This window comes from Tuber melanosporum, assembly GCF_000151645.1.
Source record: "Tuber melanosporum whole genome shotgun sequence assembly, scaffold_16, strain Mel28".
NCBI classification, from domain to species: domain Eukaryota; kingdom Fungi; phylum Ascomycota; class Pezizomycetes; order Pezizales; family Tuberaceae; genus Tuber; species Tuber melanosporum.
The window spans coordinates 159,039-185,065 of NW_003298819.1; the positions used below are offsets into that span (position 1 = coordinate 159,039).

General features: G+C 46.5%; 4 protein-coding genes; 2 read left to right on the top strand and 2 right to left on the bottom strand.

The window, feature by feature from the left end:
• Positions 1-437: 437 nt before the first annotated feature.
• On the top strand, positions 438-6,488 carry GSTUM_00004846001 (uncharacterized protein; the record flags this gene model as incomplete). XM_002836702.2 has 4 exons in its annotated part: positions 438-842; positions 944-5,041; positions 5,106-5,523; positions 5,582-6,488. 4 exons carry the CDS (start codon positions 438-440, stop codon positions 5,725-5,727), a joined length of 5,067 nt encoding a protein of 1,688 aa, XP_002836748.1. The 3' UTR covers positions 5,728-6,488.
• Positions 6,489-7,504: 1,016 nt separating this feature from the next.
• Positions 7,505-8,764, bottom strand: GSTUM_00004847001 (uncharacterized protein). XM_002836703.2 has 2 exons: positions 8,320-8,764; positions 7,505-8,255 (listed from the first exon to the last, which is right to left on the bottom strand). Exons 1-2 carry the CDS (start codon positions 8,635-8,637, stop codon positions 7,578-7,580), a joined length of 996 nt encoding a protein of 331 aa, XP_002836749.1. The 5' UTR covers positions 8,638-8,764; the 3' UTR covers positions 7,505-7,577.
• Positions 8,765-9,241: 477 nt separating this feature from the next.
• Positions 9,242-12,716, top strand: GSTUM_00004848001 (uncharacterized protein). XM_002836704.2 has 11 exons: positions 9,242-9,495; positions 9,580-9,666; positions 9,746-9,847; positions 9,915-10,058; positions 10,123-10,243; positions 10,300-10,527; positions 10,606-10,655; positions 10,689-11,025; positions 11,082-11,550; positions 11,605-12,045; positions 12,123-12,716. The coding sequence occupies exons 1-11, from the start codon at positions 9,437-9,439 to the stop codon at positions 12,521-12,523; spliced, it is 2,439 nt and encodes an 812-aa protein (XP_002836750.1). The 5' UTR covers positions 9,242-9,436; the 3' UTR covers positions 12,524-12,716.
• A 24-nt stretch (positions 12,717-12,740) lies between these two features.
• On the bottom strand, positions 12,741-13,521 carry GSTUM_00004849001 (uncharacterized protein). XM_002836705.2 has 1 exon: positions 12,741-13,521. The coding sequence occupies exon 1, from the start codon at positions 13,448-13,450 to the stop codon at positions 12,830-12,832; it is 621 nt and encodes a 206-aa protein (XP_002836751.1). The 5' UTR covers positions 13,451-13,521; the 3' UTR covers positions 12,741-12,829.
• Between the last annotated feature and the right edge of the window lie 12,506 nt (positions 13,522-26,027).

Sequence of the window (26,027 nt, forward strand, 5' to 3'; positions counted from 1 at the left end):
TACTTCATCTTTTGTACCCGTTTTTTTCATTTTTATTCCACCATTCCTTTGGTCGTCTTTTTCCATCATCATCATTTGCGTTGATTTTTTCCGGCTTTTTCTTGCGTTAATTGTTCCTTTGTAATTTCACTCCTTCGTCAGTACTATTTTGCCCTGTTGCTTTTTGTTATTGTTTGGCGCGCTTCCTGCTCCACCTTATCCAGAGCCTGCTGCTGTGCGTCTATTCCAGCCACCACCACGCCGCGCCTTCGACTAGCTCGTTTCCTCGAAATACAAACTTGTTCTTGAATCACCAGCCTAACCTACCGTACATATCTGACCCTGATACACTCATTTTATAACCTTGGATTCTCGCTGTTGGTAGCCTAACAAGGTGGACTACTTGTTCACCAGGTTGTCTGAACTCCTTACCCAAAATCGGTATCATGTCCGCCAAAATGGAGGACCCATTTACCGACCTATCAGCCACGACTCCAAAGCCATCTGGGTCCTCTCGTTTCTCAAGCATGGATCCTCCACCTCATCTCTCGTTGCCTACATCTTCGCCCTCTCAGGTGAAGCGTACGCTGGAAGCTCACCTGCAGGAGGTCAATAAGCGGATTGAAACCGCTGCAGCACTGGGCCGGACATTACTTGGGCAACAACAGCAGATCGAGGAGAGGATAAAAGAAGTACAGGAGGGGGGAGAGCAGATAGATCCCGAGCTTAAGAAGAAATTAGTGGAGCTAGAGAAGGAGTACAATGAGGTTGGACGGGAAAGTGCTAGGGCTGTTCTGACAAACAAGATTATGGCAGGCAATGGTGGGAATAGTGGAAACACTTCGCCTTACGGAGCTGGGAATGTGAGTTCAGTTTGCGGTCCATAATATTTGTATAACCAGGTTTTTCTTGCCAGGAATTTTTAGGCCCTGGAGCTGACACTTTTCTTGACTTGGTTTCGCAGCTTAGTGGTTCACCGTCTTCAACCCTACAAACGCAGGGAACTAGTTCGCCTAGCAAGCTCTCTGTTCCTCCCCCTCGTCGTCAGCGAAATCAGCCTTCACGGCAAAATGACTTGGAATTTGCTACTGAACTTGGGCAGGGGCTCCTTGTCGAGGTCCGCCGGTTACAAGGCTTGCTTTCGGAACGCGAAGAGAGCTTGAAGAACGTTTCAACAGAAAAGTTGAGGCTCGAGCAGCATGCGGAGAATTTAGAGTCCCGGTTGAAGTCACTTGATGAGAGTGAGCAGAAGTTCAAGGAGGAAAACTGGAATCTTGAACTCACCGTCCAGGATTTGAACAGTCAGGCTGCCGCACAGAGGGATACGGAGACCAAATTGCATGCACAGATTTCACATATGGGACACGAGAAAAATATGGTGATCAAGGAGCTCGATGACTGGAAGCACCAAAATGAGAAGCTTTACGAGGATTTGGAGGCAGAGCACAAGCATCACGAGGTTGAACTTGCCGCTATGAGACGGAACCTGGCTACGAATGAGGGTGAACGCCATTCCCTGCAGAATAAGGTTGACGAGCTGAAGCAACAACTGGAAGAGAGCCAAAGGAATAGTCTTCGATTACGCCAGTTGGAGCAACGGTCAGATGGGGAGGATACACTCAATAAACCCTTTGACCTAGAGCCTACAGAAACTACTCCGGAGAACTCACCCCCTCCTTCACCGACTAAACAGACACCTAGGCATACCATGCTTGAGGCTGAGACTGTGAGGTCAAGTCTTAATCATGCGCACAGGATGATTGCCACTCTCAAGAACAATGTGCACCGAGAAAAGACAGAGAAGGCAGAACTCAAACGCATGCTCCAGGAGGCTAGGGATGAATTAGAAACGGCAAGGAACGGCTTGGGGAGTGGCCCATCAGTGAGTACTGGAAAACGGCGAAAGAATGACGGGTTCTTCAGGAAACCCATTCTCCGCCCAAATGTGAACCCAGGTCTCCTTGGTGGGCCAAGAAAGAGCAGGGACGAAGTGACAATGGTCGAACCACCTGTAGAAGAGGAGTGGGAAGAGACTGAGGATCTTGTACCTGATCCTCCACAGACACCACGTGGGCAGCAAAATAAATCAGCTTTCGACCGAGGGAGTGATGACCGGGACGCAACCGATGCCTTTGAAACTGCTGACGAACGTGGTGCTAATGCTACCGAGACCGAGGCTTTCCAGACTGGCAATGAGAGCCCTATGGCTGATTATCCGACATCTGCCGATGAGCTTACCGAAACCGAAACCAGCCCTGCACTCAAATCGAAGGCTTCACGTGGATCGGCGTTCGGCGTGCGATCCTTGAGGTTGAACAAGAGCCGTTACCGTGATAGTGTTGCTTCTACTGGCTCAACTGAAGATGACGATGACCATGGATATCGTTATGGAAGTTTCGGGCCCGGCAATGATGATGGTATGGAGGGCTCATCTGAGATGATGATTGGCGGAAATCACCCAACCAACCCGCGCCTGAAATTGAGAATCAACAGAGCCCGAGGTAGGGGAGGGCCCAGAGTCTTATCAGGGAGTAGCTTGTTCAGCGATAGGCCGATGTCTGCGGATTCAAGTCCAGGGGGAGGGTCGCCGGCCGGTGTGCACCAGAAACTATCCACGCCCGGTGAGCGAAAGAGCTTATTCGCAGAGCTGGGCGATACTCCAATGTTGGGCGCTGATGGTGACGAAGATGAGGAAGAGGACGAGGATATGGAGGAGCCCGATACACCAACAAAGAGGCTCCTCCCGTATGTCCAGATGGTTGATTGTGCTGTCATGACCGAGGAACCATACCCGAATCAACAGAACCAGCAGTCACGTGGCGTCTTTGATGAGCATGAACGACCGCGGGCTGCCGTTGCTATTAAGGGGGCATCTCCGACCGTTTCAGTTGGAGTGCAGTCAGATCCCGAGCCGGAAGTCGTGAAGCCGAAGGTGGCCGATGCGGCGGTCCAGAGTCTGGAAGAGCCTAAGCCCGCTGCTGGTGGGATCGGGGTCCAATTAAAAGCTGCCGAGACTGGAACTCAGTTTGGTGAAGAGTTGATGAGGGAGAATACCGTTGCGCCTCCGTCTCCGCCCGTTGCTGTGCCAGAAGCTCAGGGACCAGCTACGAAGGGCGCAGAGACACAGTATGATCCAGAATTGAAGGCGATAAGTAAGGCTGATAAGAGTTTGCTGCCCCTGCCTGTGCCTCTTCCGCTTCTCGTTCCTGGTAAAGGTAGTTCCGTGCCCCCACCATTAGTAAAGAATGTGAGGAGTGTTGAAACACAGTTCGAACCTAAACTAGCGGCCATCGATACTAGAGGCACCTCCTCAACTGTTGGAAGTGGTACACAAACAGTTCCCGAGGAGGACCTGTCACCCGTGATCCGCGCTGGGACTAGCCAGAGTGAATTGGAAGAGGCGATTGAGAGAGCAATGATGACTCCGGCGAAAGAGAACGAGATCGTACCCATTCCACCTCTTGAGTTCTCCAAAATTAACACACAAGCCACTTCCCCCATTGATCCCTCTACTCCTGTCAAATCTCCACGCGCGGTTCTTCCCGTCCCTACTCCTGCTGGAGGCGTTGATGCATCTGGCTCGTCCGATGAGGAAACACCCAAGAAGGTTTCTGAGAGTGTGGAGGATTCGCAGCGAGTGCCATCAACACCAAGCCCGTCAACCACCACTACACCCGAGAGGGCGGGCTTCTTTGGATCTGTGTTTGGCGGTTGGAGGAGGAGTGGGTCTACTGCGTCGAAACCGGAGACACCCATTCCTGTTGAAAATGATAAACCTCAAGCTGCGAGGAATCTCTTAAAGACCGACCTTGCAAAGACGTGGGTGGTACCTCAGGCACCTGAGGCACCTGGGGAGACGCAGGAGGCGCAGGAGGTGCAGGGGGCAGTGGAGGCAGCGAAGATACCAAGGCCAGAGGGCTCTATAGAGCCACAAGAGCCGCAAGCACCACCACCACCGCCACCGCAGGCCTCACAGGAATCAATGGTGCCAGTACCGCAGGCCGCACAAGAATCAATGGTGCTGCAATTACCAAAGCCAGTTCCTATGTTGGACCAAATTGTCCAGACGGATATAACTTCGGAGTTTATTGACGAGTTATCCCAGAATGCAAAGAAGCTTGATAAGGGTAAACAGCCAGCATATATGGTCGGTGCTGGCGAAACCGGTGTCAACACAGAAAAAACTTCGACGCGGGGGGCAAGTCTCCGATCAGGAGCCTCACAGGAGAGTATCAGTCGTACCGGTGTTAGGGCCGTCGGAGCCGCTGCAATTGGTAGTGAGCCACCTCGGCCGAATCCCAACGCCGCACTTAGGCGTCCTGGGAGCTCGTCTAGCATGCGGGAGGGCCGCAATGCCCACCCTCCTCTACCACAGGATCACAAGGAGGTTATCGCAGCGGCGCAGCAGAAGGTTTTTGCTTCACACGAGCCCGGATTAATGGGACCGCCTCCAGTGCCCTTATCAAGTGCAGGATATAAGGGAAGTGTGACCTTTAGGCCCCTCCCCCCTAGTCAAGATGGTCCATCACGGCCGCCGGAGACCCCAAGCTCCAGGGGCGGTACTACTCCTCGGCCGAGGTTCTCCACCACGAGAAGTGAGGTTTCATCGCCCACGTCTCGTCGATCATCGCTTTCTTCATTCGCATCTGAGCTAGACGAAAAGTTCAATATGCAAGCACAGAATACCAATGGCTCACCAAGTGGACCCGAGAATGCCACAGATCCCCGGATGATTCAAGCCATTACACAGACGATGATAGGAGAGTACCTCTGGAAGTACACAAGGGCTACGGGGCGCGGAACCCTATCCACGAGTAGGCACAAGAGATTCTTCTGGGTTCACCCTTACACACGAACCCTTTATTGGAGTGATCGGGATCCTACCACTGCTGGAAGAGCCGAACTAAGGGCGAAGAGTGTGGCTATCGAGGCTGTTCGGGTTGTTACCGATGATAACCCGATGCCACCTGGATTGCACAGAAAGAGCTTGATTATTGTTACGCCTGGAAGATCGTTGAAGTTTACAGCAGCTACGGGACAGAGGCATGAAACATGGTTTAATGTAAAAAATTCTTGGTTTACCTCATAGATTCACATGTGGATTCAGATCACTGACTAGATGATAGGCCCTTTCATATCTTTTGCTGAGAACTGGCGGTGGAGTTGATGATGAGAACGGTGTCACTGCCGAAGACGTCAATGATTTCAATCCAGGTTATCAAGGTGCGGGACGTGGGGCTGTCAGTGTGTCTTCTTTCAACTCTCGAACCACTCATGGCTCCTCACCACCACCGCGAAACCTTTCCTCGCTTTCTAACCGACGACCCGGGGAGAGTTCAATGCGTCAAGGCAGTATGTCTAGACTGAGCAATATCTTTAGGACTACTTCTGGGTTGGCAACGTTTAGCTCCCGAAGTAGCCGACACAACGCTAGCATATATGGCACTAGTGAAGTGAATGATTCTGCCGAAGAGTTGAGGCTTCAAATTGAGCGAGAAGAGAGAGAGGCAGACCAATTAGAGAATGTTCGAGCCTGCTGTGATGGTACGCATATACCCTCACGTCGCTTACAATATATTCTAACCAATACACCCCCGAATAGGAAAACACGATGTGAGCACCCTCACCAAAAAGGGCCGAAGAAGCACCCAAAGTGCTAGAGGAAGGGATGAGCATAACCACAACCATAGCCACCAACCCCATGCCCACACCGTGAGCGGCCATGAGCGCAATCATTCACACAGCTGAGATATGGCCGACCGAGCAATCGGATCGATCAATCCCCCTCTCATCTGTAGTATTTTTATTCATTCTCCCTCTTTCCCTCCTGCTTGTTGCTGTTTTTAAATCTGGGTTCTGCGTGCTTCCGTAGTTTTATCATTCTAGGGGAAATTGTCTTGCTCTTTTTTTTTCCTCCTCTCCTTGAATCAGTCAATCATCCTCACCGAAAAGCCTTGAGGTCTCTCTTTTCTCCTTTTCCTTTCTCTCGAAACCCGTTCCCGTGCTCTTCACCATACCTACCATCCACATTCATCAAAAACCTAGAAAAAATCACCCCCTTTCTTTCTCTTTCTGTTCCTCCTTTTTCTCTTCTATCAAAGCTCAATCGTAATTCTACCCTCTTTTCCGCGCGACCTTTTCCTTACATTTTTTACCCTTTCCCTCTTCAATTCATTCTATGATACCGCCATCGCATAAGTCTATTAGTTACCCATGAAGATTATCACCATCTTAAGAAGAGACAAAATTGCCGCCATAGCTCGCTCTTCTGAAGATAGCACTTATTTCATCTTTCATCCCGTGTTTTGTTATTGCATTCTTTCACTTGCTCGCTTGCTTTGCTTGAAGGAAGGGTAGGAAGGAGCAGGGTTGCTAAATGAAATGACCTGATACGCCTTTCTCTTTCTTTTCCTTCCCCTTCCCTTTCCCGTTTTGTTCTGTTTTGTTTTCACGGCTTTGTACCATCCGCGAATCCGATAAAAACACAGCATATTTCGAAGTACAACTTACATCACAGACTGTTCTCTTTCCTTTCTTTTTTGTGTTGATGGCCTACTCTTCGCTTTTTTTCTTTCTATGGTTTTGCACGGCTGGCTTTTTACTCTCACACGCTCTTGTTTTTGGTTTAGGCTTTGGGTTGGGATGGCTTGGGTTGGGATGGACTGGGTAGTGTGGGATGGTGGGAGTATTGCATCGTATACTGTCTGTAGCTCCTCGTAGGTAGGAGGGATAAAAAAAAAGGGGTGGGGGGGGTTATGTGTTTATGAATTTATCGGGATTGCAAATTTGTAAAGTCTCTGCCTAAGAGTATTGATGAAACGGCCCTTTCACACCAAAAACCTGCCATGTCTACCAACACTACACGACCGGAATTATGTATTGTATTCCGAATAGTGCACCTGATCTACCTGACTACGGTAGTTTCGCATTGTTTCAATCTTTCACCAGAGACCGCCCACAAAGCCCATCTGCCCCCGGTGGTTAAATTATCATTCCGGTCTTCAAAGTCGACAATAAGTTACCATTGTCATGGCAATTTTGTATGATAGGTAAAAATGGCACTTTTGGGCCGCGTCGAAACTTTGGAACCAACACAACACAACATTCCCCCCTGTTTGGGCCAAATTGGAGCGGGATCTATATCAGGGTGTGGGGGGGATTATAGCAACCAAAAACCAGGCAGGCTAGATGAAAAAAGGTGTTGGGTTGGTCCGTAAACCGCAGGCAGCCAAAACTCATTGCTTTTGGTGTGAAATCGCTACCTCACCTGCACTTTGGGGGAGGGAGTTTATTGTGATTGGTTGGGGATGGGATGAGAGGGTGGCGAGTGATTGTGAGTGATTGATCGGGAGTATGATATTATGATACGGTAGTTGCTTGTAGTCAGTGTCAGTCTCGTTCTTAAGGGACGGGAGGGTAATTCTATAACCTGCATCGTCTATTGCAGTATCATACCATGATCGGCGTTCCCTCTCTCCCGAACGATGTGTCTTGAAGGCCCCGAGTGGACACCGGGCGCGAACAGTAATCTAACAAAGCGTTTCTATGATACAAGAGCAGCTTCTGCATCTAATTCCCTCTCCCTTCCATCCATCTCCCTAGCTCGCCTCCCCACTCTCCATACTCCTCCCCCTTCCACAGCCCCTTCCCCCCCCCCTAACCTTCCGGGCCCTCAAACACTTCATAACCAACCCCTTCCCGACCCCTACCCACCACAACCCGAAATAAACCGCATTGGCTCCAACCACCCACCCAACTGTCTTCAAAAACCCACCCTGACCCCACCCCTCGCCGAGAAACCTCCAATCCAACTCGCGCCCCCCTTCAACCACAGCATTCCCCAGCCAAACCCAAACATCCACGTAAACAACCACCCAGAACGTGATCTCCAGCGCCCGCACCCTCGGAGACAGCAGCGTAGTATTCGGCGTCACGGAGTTCAGTAGGAGGATCTCCGCTAGGACTATGGGTGTGTTGAGGGTGCTTATTAGGAGTTCTGGGATGCTTAGATGGAGAGCGGGGTGGGAGAGCATGTGCGGGAGGAGGGTGGTAAGATATAGTATTGTCACGCATATGGGGAATAGGGTTATGGTCGTGTAGAAGGAGTAAAAGGCACAGGTTTTGAATGTGTAGTAGGGTGATGGGAAGGTTATGTCGAGGAAGCGTTGGAACGTTATTGGGATTAGTAATGATGATGGTGTAGGCGATGGGGATGTAGGGGTGAATGATGGCCAGGAGGCGTGATGTGCTGGGGTTGTGGTTTTGTAGGTCCAGTACTATCCCAACCCATTAGTCGATGATACTCCCCAGGAGGGTGGGAAGGGTGGAGAGGGCACTTACGGTCATCAGCCACATATACACCACCTGAGCAGTCCACGATATGTTCATTGCCTGGAATGGGAATATCCCCAGCCTTTGAGCTAGGGTCTCAACGGTGAAATGCCATAGTAGCAGACTGCTCATGAGTAAGGATATGACTAATCGAGCGGTGAACGCGGTGTGCTGTGAGATGGAGTCCCAGGGCGCTTCGACGACTTCTATGTAGATATTTGGGTCCGGGACGAGGAGCTCATCTCGGCCAGTCACTTGGCCGAGGAGTGGGGTCGAGTCCTCCTCTTCATCGGGGCGAGGAGAGGTAGCTGTAGTAGTGGTGGCCATTAGAGATAAGGATCTGGGGGGGCTCCTTTAGGGGTTAGAAGTAGGTGTAACAGGTTGTCACTGGGTATGATTTATTCCCAGTGCAACGAAGCGAGAACCGACTGACGAAGGAGACGTTAAACACTTATACGCCCCCCTCCGTAAGCAAAGCAGGCGGCGGGGGGGGGAGCTTATATCATTCTTATAAGCTGGCGTTCGTAACCTCCCTCCCCAGGGCGCTTGGGAGTGATATGTGTCAAGAGCCTATTCTCACATTCCACAGCCTCACCCTCGTGACCCGTGACCCCGACAAAAATTCCGAGTACGAGTGAGATCCCATGACGGTATCACCTTATCCCATTTTCCTGTGCTAAACCGTTTCGGGGTAACCATGATATGCCCCGCGTGAGAGATCGCGTCGCTTCGACCAGCTACTGTACTCGTATGATACTTGCGGAAGCTTTGGCCCACAAAAGGCACTCAGTTACGGTACCGGTAAACTATGGACTGCCGCGCCTACCCCAAAAACGAACGCACTGCCTGTCGACTCGGGCGTTACTGTATTTAACGAGAAAGGGAATTGGGGGGGGCTCTCTCGCCACAAACAAATTACTATCATACTGTCGTTTGCCTCTGTTCATCGGTATACTTTTCGCGCAGCATCGGATATCTAAAGCTTTCTCTCTTCCTCTTTCACAAATTTTGCTTTGTTTTGGTGTGGGGGAGGGAGAGCTTCTGATCGAGCTTAGCTTTTCAAAATTTTGCTCACACGAACGAGCTGTGTATTAGATAAGGTTACGCTATTATTCCACTGCCAACTATGGAACCGTTTACTTTCGCGAGCTCGGGGTCGCTGGAGAGGAATGTTGAAGTGAGGATGTGAGGGGATTTTTCCTGTGTTCCCGTGGCTAAGCTCGGGGGTGATTTTTCTGATACTGACGGTGATGATGACGATGGTTATAGTGATTCGCTTGAAGGGCAGCGGTCCTCCCTAGCTTATACGACGCTTATGGCGGACCCCAGTTTGAAGCATGTTGGATCGAATACCACGTATGTCTTTCGTTCTTTCTTCCTCTCTGGGGGCCGTTCCTGAGGGGCGAGGGGGTGGGGGTGAGCTGATGGGATAAAGGCCCTATTCGGATATGTATGTCACTGCACAGCTGTTCGCTGATAGTAAACCGCTAGCGGTTCCAGTGCAAACTTCTTATAAAGCATTTAAGAATCAGAGATTGTAAGTGCTGCCCTTTCCGCTTGGATGGAGTCCCTGAGTTGGTGTTAATATGTGGGAATGAGTATAGGTGGTCTGAATGGCTCACGGTGCCAGCGAAGTATTGCGATTTACCTCTATCGTCACAGCTCGCGATTACATTATGGGATTTGGCTGGCCCTGGGAGGCCGGTGCCGTTTGGAGGGACTACGGTGACTTTGTTTGAGAAGGATAAGTATGATACGTTCAGTGTCAATACTTTGGGGCTTTGCCTTTGACTGATGCCGTTCAAATTATAGTAACCTCAAGAAAGGCCGACAGAAGTGTAAGGTCTGGCTTGGAGTCGAAGCTGATGGCTTGAGTGACACTACTACCCCGAGTACTGTTGAATCGCATAGTGAAATGGATCGTCTCGAGAGGGTAGGTCTTCCCATTGTTGTTCGGGCGCAGCGCACAAGCACTAACTGCTAGGATAGCTCTTTAAGAAACATGAGCTTAAGGAACTCCCCCGAATAGACTGGCTGGATAACCTAGCGTTTCGTCAAATAGAAAGAATTAATAAGGAAGCTACGACCGAGGATAAGAACGATCACTACCTCTTCATCGACTTTCCTAGGTTTGATTTTCCAATTGTTTTCGCCGACTTCGAATACTCAGATCATAACCATCGGGATCCATCGAATCTTTCACCCACAACTTTCACAGTCCATTCATCCTCGACACTACAGCGCCCGGTTCAGGCTGTCGGCCTAGGTAGCGGGAGTGGATCAAGCTCTAATAAGATGATAGTGCCGGTTTATGACCCTGAGAACCCTCGGGATAATCCGGCGGAGTCTAAGCATCGGAGGCTTGTCCGGTCCCACAGGAATGGCCCTCTCGATAGGGACTTGAAGCCGAATGCTAAAATCCGTGATGAGCTTAATGAGATACTGAATTATAGCCCGACGCATGACCTCGTTGGTGCGGAGAAGGACTTGTTGTGGAAGTTTAGATTCTACCTTACTAGAGATAAGAGGGGGCTCACCAAGTTTCTTAAGAGTGTGGCTTGGGGAGATCCGGCGGAGAGTAAGCAGGCTGTCCAATTGTTACCTAAATGGACCGAGATCGACGTTGATGATGCCCTTGAGCTTTTGGGCCCTGGGTTCGATAATCCCGCTGTTAGAGCGTATGCAGTGGATCGGTTGAGGAAGGCTGGTGATAACGTATGCTCCTGACACCCCCCACGCTCTTTTATTGTAGTCTCACACACATATCCTAGGATTTACAACTATATCTTCTGCAGCTGGTACAAGCTCTCAAATTTGAGAAGATCAGAACAGAGACAGGACCGGATGCAGCTGCAGACTCGAGTCTAGTGAACTTCCTTATTTCGAGAGCTTGCACGAACGAGACCTTGGGCAACTTTTTCTACTGGTATCTCATGGTTGAAACGGAAGATACCAATCAGAAATACAAGAGGCTGTTCAGCAAAGTTGCATACCAGTTCCAAGTTGCACTGACTAGGATGCCGGATGGCGACAAGAAGCGGGCGACCTTGAAACGACAGGCAGAATTTGTTTTCGGGATTGGTGAAATATCAAAGGAGATACAGAGCAACAAAGGCGACCGGCTCAAGAAGGTTGAGCATCTGAAGCGTGCGTTATCTGATCCCAAGAATGAGTTGTTATCCTTCGAGTCGGTTCCTTTGCCTTTGGATCCTAGTGTTACGGTTGTTGGGTGCTTTCCAGGTATATATTCACTTCTTCCAAGCCTCGTGAACCCTTGCTAACGTTGCTGCCAAGAATCTTCCAATGTTTTTAAATCGTCACTATTCCCACTTCTTATACATCTGAAGACGGATAAGGGCGAGAGGTATCCTATAATTTTCAAGAGCGGAGATGACCTTCGTCAGGACCAATTGGTCATCCAGATTGTAACCTTGATGGACAATCTCCTAAGGAAGGAAAACCTGGATCTGAAGCTCACGCCCTACCGCATCCTTGCCACTAGTGCATTCACTGGTGTTGTACAGTTCGTTGACTCCTTGAGTCTAGCAAGTATCGAGCGAGGTGCCGGAATCCTACCATACCTAAAGTCGAACAATCCGGACCCCACGCAGGAATATGGAGTGAGGGCGGAAGTGATGGATACGTATGTCAAGAGTTGCGCTGGGTATTGCGTAATTACGTATATCCTGGGTGTCGGAGATCGGCATTTAGATAATCTTCTATTGACACCTGATGGTATACAGCCCCCACCCCAACCTTCCCACTTTATCCGCTGCTGTTGCTCACAGAGCGTTGCGCAAACAATATGATAGGCCACTTCTTCCACGCTGACTTTGGCTTCATCCTCGGCCGAGACCCAAAGCCCTTCGCGCCCGCCATGAAACTTTGCAAAGAAATGGTGGACGGGATGGGCGGTGCGAATTCCCGGCACTACATTGAATTTAAGAACTACTGCTACACGGCGTACACCACGCTGCGCAAGTCTTCGAACTTGATACTCAATCTGTTCGCGCTGATGGTCGACGCCAACATTCCGGATATCCGGTTGGAGCCTGATAAGGCGGTGCTGAAAGTTAAGGATAGGTTTTGTCTGGAGATGACGGAGGAAGATGCCATCAAGCATTTTAGAATTTTGATCGATAATAGCATGAACAGTGTTTTGCCAGTGCTGATTGATAGGATACATGTTCTCGCGCAGATTTGGAGGACGTAATTTGGATGGGAGTTGGGGGGTTGTTAGGAGATCTTGCGAGTGTTGAGATACCTCCTTGTATGATATATATGTTATAAATTCTCTCTCTCGGTCAAGGGATCCTAGCCTGCAGACAACTTGGAAGAAAGGGAAAAGAAAAGGAAATCCAACAGCGTATCTGGTATCACAATCTAGGTTTATGCTGGCTGTGATAGATGACAGGGAAAGAGGGTTGTCGTCCGGCAGGTGAAATAAAAATATATAAAGAAAAATTCCATAAAGAGAGCCCCCATCCTGTCCAAGCGCTTATCTATCCATCTACTACATTCAGTTCAACCTTGGACAGTAGCCTCCCCTTGAAGCCTCCTTCTCAACAGCACTCTCCACCTCCCCCTCACTCTTGAACAAGAACGGATCCTCCACCATGTCCTCCACTCCGGCGGGGATATACTTCCTGACATACCTCTCCACCCACTCCTTCGGAATACCCACAGCATCCCTAAACCCATTATTGATCCTGTGAATATACTCCTCCTTAGGAGACCCATCTGTAGTTCTTATCGTATCAATGTAAACCAACACATCCTCCAGCATCCTCTCCCCCTCCCCCTCCCCATCTCCTCCGTCTCCGGATGAGGGAAGGAGTTTAACCGGGTGTTTGACCCGCTGGTACCAATATGGCACTCCCTCACTCAGGTCCAATTGCGCCTCGTCGGATTCACTGAGCGTGTATACGACGCCGTATGTGTCGTGGTGGTGGTGGTTGTTGGTGGTGGTGGTCGGGACCAGGTTTGCGTAGCCACGGGTGTTGATGTGCCAGCGGTGGCAGGGGAGCAGTGCTGTGCCAATTAGCTTGTGCCCCGGACAGCGGCGGTGCATCTGTGACAGCCAGAGGTTTGAGCCGTAAGCGAAGTAGTAGGTTGGGGGTTTGGTGTCTGTGGTTGTCATTTTGGGGTTTTTTGGGTTGGGAAGTGGGAAGCTTTTTTGATGGCGGCGGTGGTGGCAGTAGCGAGGGATCGAAGGAAATGGATGGGAGAATGAGAAGGGAAGGGAAGGGAAGGGGGGGGGGAGGGTGATATAGCAATCTTCCCGGCGGATGTGCAAGTTACCGCATCCCTTCGCTCATCCTAGAATCCCACACAGCCTTTTGCGCAGCACGGTAAGAGTACCGCGAAAACCCTTTAAATCTACCATTGGAACACTTGGCATCAACTTGCGCAATTGGATAAGCGAAATTAAGCCAAGAGATCGAGTGATCTGTTATGATGCCGAGATTGCTTAAGTTCAACGTCTACAATTCGGTCAGCCAGAATAACTTCAGGCACAAGTAGCTAGAAAATCAATCTTCATGTTCGGTGGATACAAATTCAAGCTCCTGATACTCTACACCATCTGCAGTACCTCTATGAGAAAGTGACTCTAAATGGTGTCTCCAATCCCCAATTTTCAAATCCTCAAAGCCCCTTATGTCCAACTCGTGATCTGGGGTTCCATCGATTGGGAGAGATAATCCAACCTTGTGAAATGACGGACAAATAACCTCTCGTTTTTCATCATGAAACTCATAAAAGACATCGCTGATACAATGGGTGATCCTTATTTGACGATCACAGATAGTCCACTTCTCAAATGCCTCAGCAGACTCAAGTTTAAAAATTTGCTTACTAGTAAGATATCATAGCCTATCTTTTAAAGATTTGTTGACTGAGACATCTAGGGGCTATACAAGGCTGGTACATCCAGCAGGAATAAAGGAAGGAATAATGTTGTACTGAGAAAGAAGTTCGACAATCGCTGGCGTTTTGTGAGATCTCATGAGATCCATGGCAAAGAGCATAGGTCAGCCACTGAGAACAGGTAGGAGGTAGTTTGTAATTTATTGTATGAATAAATTTTCATTCATATATGCCATAGGATTGTACTCAACTAGTACTCATGCATCATACTGCTGTTTCTCATTCCCTAACCTTTGTCCCATGCCTAGAAAAATTCTCATAGGTGGTATTCGAGAAATACCATCTGCAAATATGCAGAATACTAAACTAGCTTGCCTCTTCCCCCAGCCAGATTTGGATTCTATTACCCAAATAACTTTCTCACTACCAAGATTGTAAGTCTTTCCATCTAAGAACTCAAAAGGAAGTGGAGTCTCATCGAGGTTACATATATTAGAAAGCTCATACTGACCGACCGGGTATTCCACTGAAACCTCCCAAAAACAGTGTGCCCAAGGTTGCAAGTTTCAACGATTAAAACAGCCAATTAACATGGATTTGGTAATTCTCTAGTAATATCTGTACTATTTTCGTGATGCTTCATAAACTAATCTTATACCGAGCAAGAAAACCACAAAACCACTAATTGCTGAATGGAAATAGAGCTGAATTCATATTCGGATAGATCTCACAAAAAAGAAACTTGAAATAAACTTGAAACCATTCCTGTTTTACTATTCTTCCTACTTTCCTCCTCTCTATAAACTTGCTATATAACTGCTTTTCTAACTCCAACCATAGTACCTGTTGATTATATTCTGCTTCCTCTTCTTTTGTCTTTGCTGGTAAGTTCTTTCCCCTCACTTCAATCTCCTCCTTTCTCCTAATCCAGTCTGATATTGTGTGTTGAGGTACATTGTATACTTGAGATGCTTCTTGTTGGGTTGGTCATCGATATCCACGCTCTAGTGGTAGTAGGATTTCGTGGTACTCCAGGAATATGAGGACTGGCAGCTTTTGACTTTGGCTATAGGTTCTCTTCAGGTATTGAATTGGCTGTAAGCTTGTTAGGCAGAGACAACCTGATAAACTTCAGAGTTGTCTAAGCCAACCAAAATTAGTTTCTGAAGACAGAAATTATCTAGGAAGGCTAGGATTTCGCTCATTTCATTTATGAATACTGAAAGTGAAGTAAAATAGGTAAAGTAGAATTGAATCGTAAAGACAATATTATATATTATTAAGGTCTCTTCTCCATTGCTTGATAATGTCTAAAGATTAAGAGGCAATTCGATATTTATATTCCGCGTCTGAGTGTTTGTGGACTACATCTATTTATTATACAACTATGTACCTCTCTGATTATAACTCGTAAGGTTGAATATTCTTAAAAGGTTCGAGTATGTAATGATCCCTTCTTGGATAGTTAGTTCTTGGTGATGGGGAACGATACTTCTCTTCTACTGTTCTTTTCCTTAGTCTTACGATAGCACTAGGCCTCTGCCTACATTACCGATAGTATAAGACCTCTGTCTTCTATTGGGAACGCCTATCGTAAGCTTTCTCTAACTCTTCTTCATGAAGAGCTCTCCTTGGTGTAACGATAATGTTGCAATAAAGATAAAGATCGTAAAGGTGTTTTATATTTGTTAAAGTAATAAGTAGGAAAAGTACTTAGAACAAAGAATGAAGAACCTATCCTCCACGGCCGTATCGGCCTCCTTATATAGTATTCTTCCCGCCCATAGTCATGTGACCCAAAGTAGTCACATATGTGAAACCAAATCATAACAAACTAGTCATGTGACCAAAGTGGTCACATACTCAAAACCCATGACCTCATAGCAAGGTCATGTGCAAAAACTCATAAACAAATCCTGATACAATAAACAAGTCATATGACTCGACTGAGTCATACGCATGAAACCCATGACCTTATAATGAGGTCATGTGTGAAACATAAATCATATGTGCAAGGCCTACCCGCAAGGCACACTCACAAGGCATACTCGCCAGGCGCATGTCCCATGACTCATATTTGAGCCATGTGTGAAAGTATTACAAATCCCACACATAACAAATCATATGACTCGAATAAGTCATATGTGTGAAACAATAACATACCTGTGACTCATAACCATGTGTCATGTGAAAACCTTTTCCTCACCAAGCCATATTTGTGACATTAGCTCCTCTCCCCCTAAGCCTGAGTCCCATCAGGCTCTTTCCTCAAGCTTCAATAGTTCCCATCGTGCTGAGTGCATGGACCTGTGAAGCCTATTGAACTTGTCGTCCGCTTCCCTTCATCTTACCCTCACCGTTTCCAAGGTGAGGTTCGCCATCTCAATCGTATGCCTCTGAACATCATTCAGCTATCGTAGCTCTACAATCGTTTGGTCGTTTGCTGAAATTGTAGCTTTGGCCTGACCAAGTTGTTCCTGGAGTCCTCAGATTTGCCTGTGTAGGCTCTTGGTGTCCAGTTCCATTTCTGTCAATGAGATTTGGGCTTCCTCCTCCTTGGGCCTCATCCTTGAGGCCCTAGCTCTTTGCCATACTGTGGTATCTTTTCCTTCCAACTCTTTCTTCGTCCCATCCTTTAGCAGATCGTATCCCGCAGAGATTTTCTTCATCCTGTGCATCTTACACATGTTGTTGAAGCACTGTTTCCAGTGCTTTAGGGCATAGTCCGGGCACGGACTATACTTTTTATATTCTCTCAGGAACCATCTCAAGCCTTTCTTATCCCCGGAGTGTGTAGGACATCCATCGTCATAGCATACCGTCCATGACATGGTGTTATGCTGTGCTTGTTTTTCTCTTTCCCTGAGTTCTTCATCGGTCGGCCCGATGAATGAGTATTCAGGGCTGGTCGGTGTGGTTTGGCAGGGGCTATCACTCCAGCCCTCATGTTGTTGTAATGGTACAGGAGCCTTTCTGTTAGGAATACCAGAACCCGATACCTAGGAACCACCCTAAGTAGGGTAACCCCACTCGGAATCGGAATCTCTGGTCTCCAACACCCCCCTCCGGCTCCCTTACGGGGCCCGCGTGTCATCATATATATTAATTTCAGTTGCGTCCTGTGACTATATTACCACAGAATTGAAGGTGTTAGAATAACACCATATACGTCGTCGCCGTCTGTCCGACCAGATCCTGTTGACAGGATATATGAGAGGGGACCTTCGGCTAGGCCTGGGAAGTGGAACAGAGTAATTCCGCCAACTACTCAGAGAGTTACTTGGCTTCAAAGACATAACACTCTTGGTATGGGCCGTAGGTAACGGGACGATTTCGTACAAAGAGATGGTATCAAATGGTAAAGGATCTCTACTAGAGACTAATACATTTACATCCACTAGAAGAGTTTAGAACTCCTAAAGACACTGCCAAACAAGTCAACAAACTTCATGGAGTGTTGTAACTGGATTTCAGAACACGTCGTAGCCATGGGGTGATTCTCAATACTACAATAGTTACTGAAACCTACTACCCAGAGAGCAACTAAGGGTTGCCGACCAAGGGATTAATTACCAATCTGGTGGAATAGCTTCCTGCAAGTTAATAGGAAGTTATCCAAAGAAAATCTATTGGTTGAGTATGGAGTTACAAAGGATCAGAGTCAGACGACCTACGATAGTTGTAATGATGACCACCTTTGCAGATATAGCCATGGATAAAACTGATCATTTTATCAATGACGAAGACAATTGAAGCCAACTCAGTTCGACTTAAGAACTAGGCCATAAGTCTAAAGACTCTGCTAATTGGGATATTACTATTGGGGACAGCACGCTTCCTAAGAAGAAATATTGTAATTACCAAAGAGGGTGTGATGGTTTTCAGGGTCCACAGGTGTTCGCACATTGGAAGACAACTCGACATCGCAAATTATGATCGAAGAAGTACATAGTTATATGATAAATAGATGTAGTCCGTGAACACTCAGACGCGGAATATAAATATTAAAGTGCCTCCCAAGTTTTAGACATAATTAAGCAACGGAGAAGAGACCTTAACAATATAATATTGTTTTTACGATTCTATGCTACTTTACCTATTCTACTTCACTCCTAGTAGTTATAAACGAAACGAGCAAAGTCTGAGCCTTCCTAGACAATCTCTGTCTACAGAAACGAATCTCAATTGGCCTAGACAATTTTGAAGTCTATCATGTTGTCTCCGCCTAACAGACGACATAACAAGGGGTACAAAAGATTGATCTTGTCAAGGGACATGGAAGGGGGATTTGATAACATTAATATCGATCTCCTGTTAGACTTTCTGGTGGCTAGGGGGTACCCTGTATACCTTTACTAATGGATCTGGTGGTAGGCTTCCTGTTGGTCGGTACAGTTTCGCTTCAACGAATGCATCTCTCACCCTATACCTACCATATCAGTAAAGGAGTACCTCAGGGCTCACCCCTTTCCCTGTTTCTTTTTGGTAGCTATGTGGCAGATATATTCAGGCTTCACATACGATACTCTCCCAGTGTATATCAGTTAGTAGTCTCGTACATCGATGACGGGGTTATTATAGTAGTGGCAGAGTCAAGTAAGGCCGCCCGATACCATGTGGGAGAGATATTTGCAGACTGTGACCGCATAGCCAGAGCCAGGTGAATGGGGTTCAGTGTCCTCAAGACTCAATAGATTGGGTTTGGAGATAAGGCATGGGAAGGAAAGGAATTGTTAGGAGAGATGGTGTTGTCTTTGGAGGACTTACAGGTTCTTGGATATAGGTTTAATGTATTTCTTAGCTTTTCCTCTCATGTAAAGTATTGGTTGGAAAGGGGGTTGGGTGATAGGAGAAGGATTTTGGCGTTGGAGAGGAGGTTTGGGAGTGTTGGTGGGTTAGGGGTGTGGGAGACTGACTGCTTGGTACAAGCAGCATACTATCCAACTGTCTACTATGAACTTGAGATTGTAGCCGACCACGTGTCGTATGTGAAGTTGATTCAGGTCCATGTTAATGACTGCCTCTGATCAGTGTTTCAAATGCCTATGAGGTTGGCAAACAATATACTGTTAGCTAAGTTTGGAATACTGCCTGTTGCTATTCAGGGAAGATACCTACAACAGAGGTGTTATAGTCGGTTTATCAATTACCGGTACTGTGACTAGCATCCATGGTACAGGGAAATACGGCTACTGTAGAAGGAGGAGGGTATGGTGGCACATCGGCAGACTTCAGACAAGGATCTCACCTGTTGCCTGACAGTCTCAATTGGGAAAGGCAAGGTGGTAATAGCTGTACGCCACCGTGTGCTTTACATGGATCTCTGTACATCCTCAGAGGTGGTCATATACATAGACGGATCTAAGTGCTCTGAGGGAGCTGGTATAGCTTGGGTGGTATTTGAAAGAGGAACCCTGACTCGTGTTGACGGGTACTTGGTTCCTCTATCTTGGAGTATTGTGGAATGCGAGTTGTTTGCTATTGTGTGTACCCTGCGGCATGCACAGGATATATTCAAGAGACGACCAGTTCATATGTTTTTGGACTGTGTGCCAGCCCTCATCATTGTTGACAACATGTTTTCGGATGGTGACTCAGCTGAGTTATGGGAGGTAATGGTACCCCTGTTGAATAAATTCTCACATGTCAGTTTCAGTTGGGTCACCAGTTACGTGGGGATTGACGGCAACAGGTTGGTCGACTTAAAGGCTAAGACCACTGTCGGATGCCCCTTGCGCATCCTGCTTTGGGAAGGGGTTAGCTTTGGGATTGGTCATGTGGCTATGGCTAGGGAACTGTGTAAAGAAGAGTGGGGGAGGTGACACGCTAGGGAAGGGCACGAGTATTATGCCCAGGAACCGAAAGCACCCCAACACCTCTGAGGCCTGACCCAAATGGATTCCTATGTTTTGTTAAGGATCCGCAGTGGGACGGGCATGGTCGACCATGACAGATGTGAAGGGAAGGAAGGCAGACATCACTGGACTGAGTGCCCCCACTATGCTTAAGGACATCCTGCTGATGAAGACCTGAATAAGGATTTGGCAATACCGAGGTGGAAGTGTTGGTAGATGGATCATCCGTGGCTAGGTCTGGGAATCCCTCGCTATGTTGGAATTGTAAATGGGGAGCTAGTTGTGGCAGGAAATCCCTTTGACGGTACATTAATAGTGGAGAGAAATGGGGGGACGGTGTTGATAGGAGATCTTACGACCTGCACCTGATATGAGAAGAGACACAATGGTAGTGGCTGCATCTTGCCAGGTGATGTGACACTGCTGAAGAAGTGGTTCTTTTTATCTGACCAATGGCTGTGCGAATGTCCCTGTTGTGGTACCGCCATTTCCGCTGCAGGCACTAAAAAATGTATCATCTTCGCGGAGCACTATGAGAAATGCCCCCGGTGCTTACGGATATGTCATGATTGATTTTGGCATTCTCAGCATCTGCAGTGGGACAAGCTGAACCTGTCGATGTGAACGTCAGTGGTCTTGAGATGGGCAAAAACGAACAGGTTGCTGAAGAAACCCTGCTAGCCCTTTTGTGATTTGGTTTTGGCAGAAGGATATTTGGACCTTGGATTGCATTATAAGAGGATGGAGAGATGTTAGAACAGACTGTATGTTTCCTTTGTTGAGTAGGTAGACCAAATTGTGATGGGAGCAGATAGGGGTGAGGGTATGAGACGGTGGTTAGGTAGAGAGGTGGGAAGTCGCGTTAATCTGGGGCAGCGCTAGTCGCTGCGAGTGCCCATGAGCCCACATAGGTAGTGATTTTTGGATTTATATTTGGGAGGAGTGGCTGTGAGGCAGAATGGTCCATGGTAGTGTATTTTAGATAGTTTGTTTTATGGGGTATGGGGGAGACGGGTTGTATTCCAGTGTTGGCGGTACTAGTATAAATAAAATTTGATTGAATTCTAAGTACTTTTCCTACTTATTATTTTAACGAATATAAAACACCTTTACGATCTTTATCTTTATTGCAACATTATCATTACACCAAGGAGAGCTCTTCATGAAGAAGAGTTAGAGAAAACTTACGCTAGTCATTCCCAATAGAAGACAGAGGTCTTGTACTATCAGTAACGTAGGCAGAGACCTAGAGCTATCGTAAGACCAAGGAAAGAAACAGAAGAAGAGAAGTATTGTTCCCCATTGCCAAGAACTAACTATCCAAGGAGGGATTGTTACATTACAAAGCGTCACCTAGTGTGACGTCAAACGATACAAGACAGCATCCTTCAACCCAGATAGGGAAGAAGATATCGATATCTATGATTAAAACCTTAACCTAGGAGGGTTCAGCGATGCCCTAGATTATGTTTCAGCAGAGCCCTCAAGGGCAGCAAGCCCAGTAACCCCAGAGAAAGAAACACCAGTCGATAGCTCTCCTGCAGGAACTCCACGACCAGAGAGAATGTCAGGATCAGTAGTACCTGGGCCACCAGTCCCAGCCACCCCCGTACCAGGTACTAGCATACTTGAAATGACTGAAAATCAATTTTAGGCATTTCTAGCTGCAACACGAAATACAGGACAAGGAAATATCCAGCGACTGAAAGCAAAAGAACCTGATACATTTGAAGGAGTCTAAAATAAGTTACGAATATTCCTGGCGCAAAGCGAAGGGTATTTTGCAGTTAAGGGATATGGAGAACACCACAATGAGATCAAGATTCCATATGTGGAATCTCTGCTAAGAGGACTAATGGGACAATGGATTATGCCCTTCCAAGATGGAAGAAAGCAAAGGGAATGTGTCACATACGAGGAGTTTAAGGCGACACTCTTCAAACAATTCGGAAATCCCAATGCCAAAGAGACAGCAAGAGGAAAGCTGGAAAAACTCCAACAAGGAAAACAGACCTTTTTGGCATACTGGAATGAATACCGACTATTGGAATATGAGTCAGAGTTTGATGATGCTACTCTCTACATTATCCTCCTGAGAAACTGCAGTGAAAGACTCCGAGAAGCGTGGGGAATCTCCGACTTGTGTTACACCACAGCAGAATGATTTACAAGATGGGCCATTGATAAGAAAAGCAAGCTAAACATGGTTCGAAACAACTCAGAAAATACTATAGCAGACAGGGTGGCCCAATTATCCAGGAACATAGATGGAACCTTCAAACCGCAAGCAGCTGGAGGTGAAAGTCGAGCATTCCCACCAGGCGAGCCAATGGAGTTGGACAAATCGAGGGCAGGACCTGCTCTGAACTTGTCTAAGGAAGAATACGCTAGGAGAATGAACGGAAAACTCTGCTTAAGGTGCTGAAAAACAGGATATCGGATATGAGAATGCAGAAACTGACCCGACTGTGGATACCAAGGCACTAGAGCTGCTGGAAATAATCGCTTGCAAATTCAAAAGAGGAGCAACATTTGCGAAATAATCTCAGAAGATATACCAGTGGAAAACGACGAGGGTCCCCAGTAAAAGGTAGTCTGGGAGACCCAAGATGTGGACCTGAAAAACCCATCAAGTTAGCGAACTACTACATGGCACTACACATGCAAAGAGGAGAAGAAGACGGAGATCATGTGATGATCAAGACAAAGATACACAATGAAAAAGACGAAGAAATAACAATATATGCAATGCTCGACTCTGGAGCTACCTAAGATTTCATTGACAAGGAAATCTGCGACAAATATGGCCTCTACACCAAAAAAGCGAAGAAAGTAAGACAGGTCTACCTAGCAGATGGGAAGCCAAGCGCAATGGGTCCTATCACCCATATGGTGACAGTACCTATGGACATTGATAGCCATAGGGAAATGGCAACCTTTCAGGTAGCAGATCTCAAGAACTATGAGATAGTCCTCGTGATGCCATGGTTACGAAAATATAATCCGACAATCGATTATAACGAGAACAAGATGACCTTCACCAGCAAACTGTGTGTGACACAATGTCTCACCAGTTCACCTGTGGTTTACTTGACACCAATATGAGAAGTAGAAGAAGACACTTTGAATGGAAAGTTCGCCGAGATGCGGCAAGATAAGAGAGTCACAATACAAAAACTAGACCAAGAGGCAAAAGTGCTTACTAAGGATTTCAAAGGGACAGCAGGACATGACCAGTATGCAAACGAAGGAATCAAGATACCTACCAATGGGCAGGCAATGATAGCGACAGGAATAGCCATTGGACTACCAGAAGGCACCTATGGACGGATAGTACCCAACAGTGGTCTAGCAGTTAAATATCGACTCATGACCATGGCAGGTGTGATTGATGTCGACTGTACAGGTGAAATCAAAGTGGTGCTGGCCAACCTGGCTCAAGAGAACTATGAAGTCCAAAAAGGTGATTGAATCGCACAATTGATTATCAAAAAAATCGACAAAGAGGATCTACACGAAGTAGATCAACTGGAACAAACTATAAGAGAAGACAAGGGATTTGGAAGCAGGGACCAAAACTAGCCTGATACAATAAAAAGAATTGAGATCAAAGAGATCACAGTACAAGCCTTTAGATGGTACTATCGAAGAGGCGATACAACAGGAATTCTCAAATGGACATATGAAGAAGAAAAAGTGGTCCTAGCAAAAAGCGTATCAGTACAGAACTAGCAATCCAAGACAAGAAATATCAAAGCAAAAATGGATGGAGAGAATTAATTCCAAAAGAATATCATCAATTCAGGAAACTATTCCAAGAAGAGGAAGCTACGGAGCTATTACCTCAAAGACTAGGAATTAATCACGAAATTCAGCTGGATAAAGACGAGAAAACAGGAAAAACAAAAGAGATTCCCTACAAGAAGTTATACCTACTAAGAGAAGCAGAGCTCCAAGAACTTAGGAAGTACATCAAGCGAAACCTAAAGCGAGGATAGATCAGAGACTCCTTCGCATCAGGAGGATCCCCAATACTATTCGTCAAAAAGAAAGATAGAAAAATAAGACTCTGTGTGAACTACCGAGCCCAAAATTCGGTTACCAAGAAAGATCCATATTCACCATCCTGAATTGGAAAGACACTGGATAGACTATGGTCAGCAAAATTCTTCACCAAACTTGACATCAAGGATGCATACCACAATATACACATCAAGGCAGGAGACAAATAGAAGACTACATTCGCCTCAAGATACGGAATGTTCGAATACTTGGTTATGCCTTTCGGGCTAACCAATGTACCTACTTCATTCCAAAGATGGATCAACAGAGTACTCAACAAATACCTCGACATATGTTGCATTATATACTTAGACGACGTACTTATCTACTCGGAAAACATGCAACAACACCAAAAGGATATCAGCAATATCATGGCCACAATACAAGGATCAGGAATGAAGATCAAACCTACAAAATGCCAATTCCATAAAGAGGAAACGGAATACCTTGAATTTATCATCAATTGAAGTAGGGTCAAGGTCAACCCAGTCAAAACAGCAGCAATATGGGATTGGGCCAAACCAAGCAACAAAACAGATGTTCAATGCTTTATGGGATTCTGCAACTTTTATCGAAGGTTCATAGAGGGATTTAGCAGGCTTGCAAAACTACTCTAAAACCTAACAAAGAAAGACAAGAAAGGGGAATGGGGAGAAACGAAACAGAAAGCATATGATACAATATGAACACATCTAACATCGGTACCCATACTGGTTCATTTCGACCTAAACTGAAGGACAATGATCGAAATAGACGCCTCAAAATATGTGTGCTCAGGGATACTATCGCAACAATGCGAAGACAGAAAATAGAGGCCAGTGTCTTACTGATCCAAGACAATGACCCCTGCAGAGTGCAACTACGACATGGCGAACAAAGAACTATTAGCGATAGTTCAAGCATTACAGCAATGGAGGAGATACGTTCGGAACAACGACCATCCAGTCCGAGTTCTAACCGACCACAAAAGTCTGGTCCTGTTCATGACTACGAAAGAACTGAACGACCACCAAATAAGGTGGATGGAACACCTTAGCAAATACAACTTCAAAATTGAATACCGACCAGGCAAAGAGAGTGGAAAGTCAGATGCTCTCACAAGGATTGCAAGCGACAAACCACAAACAAAAGAAGACGAAAGAATCAAACAAAAAACGTAAACACTATTACCAAAAACCTACTTCAAGGCAATGGAGGTTATTAATTCACATTAACGGAGGAAAGGGAAATTGAGAAGGCAAACGAAAGAGACAAAACAATTCAGGCAATAAGAGAAGCATTGAAGGAAGGAAAAAAGGAGATGAAAGGAATTGCTCTGGGTTTATGCCAATGGGAGGATAGAAACATGTAGTACAACGGAAAACAATAGATTCCGGAAAAAGAAGAGATAAGGACAGACATCATACTACAACACCACGATATCCGAATAGCAGGACATGGAGGAATGGCTAAAACTGTGGAATTCATTACGAGGTCATTCAATTGGCCAGGACTGTGCAAAGATGTCAAATAATATGTCAAAAACTGCGACATATGCCAAAGGACGAAAATGGCTAAACACGCACCATATGCATTACTGAAATTGAACGAAGTTCCCGAATGACCATGGAAAACAATTACTATGGATTGCATCACAGACCTACCGACATAGGAAAATTGCGATAGCATCATGGTTGTGGTGGATCGTCTGACCAAAATGAGTCATTTCATTCCAGTCAGAAAAGATATTGACACGAGGGATTTTATACAAACCTTCTTCTGAGAGGTCTTCATACTTCACAGCCTCCCTAAGAATATCATTACCAACCGAGGATCACTATTCATATCCGGACTATGGAAGAAAGTAACTGGAGAAATGGGCATAGAAAATAGACTGAGCATAGCATTTCACTCCTGTACTTATTTTTACCTAAAAAAGCACGTGCTATAAAT

Coding starts and splice junctions, on each gene's coding strand:
- GSTUM_00004847001 (XM_002836703.2), bottom strand. CDS start 8,637: ATGGCCACCACTACTACAGCTACCTCTCCTCGCCCCGATGAAGAGGAG. Junction 8,256..8,319: donor TGTATATGTGGCTGATGACC/GTAAGTGCCCTC, acceptor GGGTTGGGATAG/TACTGGACCTACAAAACCAC.
- GSTUM_00004848001 (XM_002836704.2), top strand. CDS start 9,437: ATGGAACCGTTTACTTTCGCGAGCTCGGGGTCGCTGGAGAGGAATGTT. Junction 9,848..9,914: donor GCATTTAAGAATCAGAGATT/GTAAGTGCTGCC, acceptor GAATGAGTATAG/GTGGTCTGAATGGCTCACGG. Junction 12,046..12,122: donor TCTTCTATTGACACCTGATG/GTATACAGCCCC, acceptor ACAATATGATAG/GCCACTTCTTCCACGCTGAC.
- GSTUM_00004849001 (XM_002836705.2), bottom strand. CDS start 13,450: ATGACAACCACAGACACCAAACCCCCAACCTACTACTTCGCTTACGGC.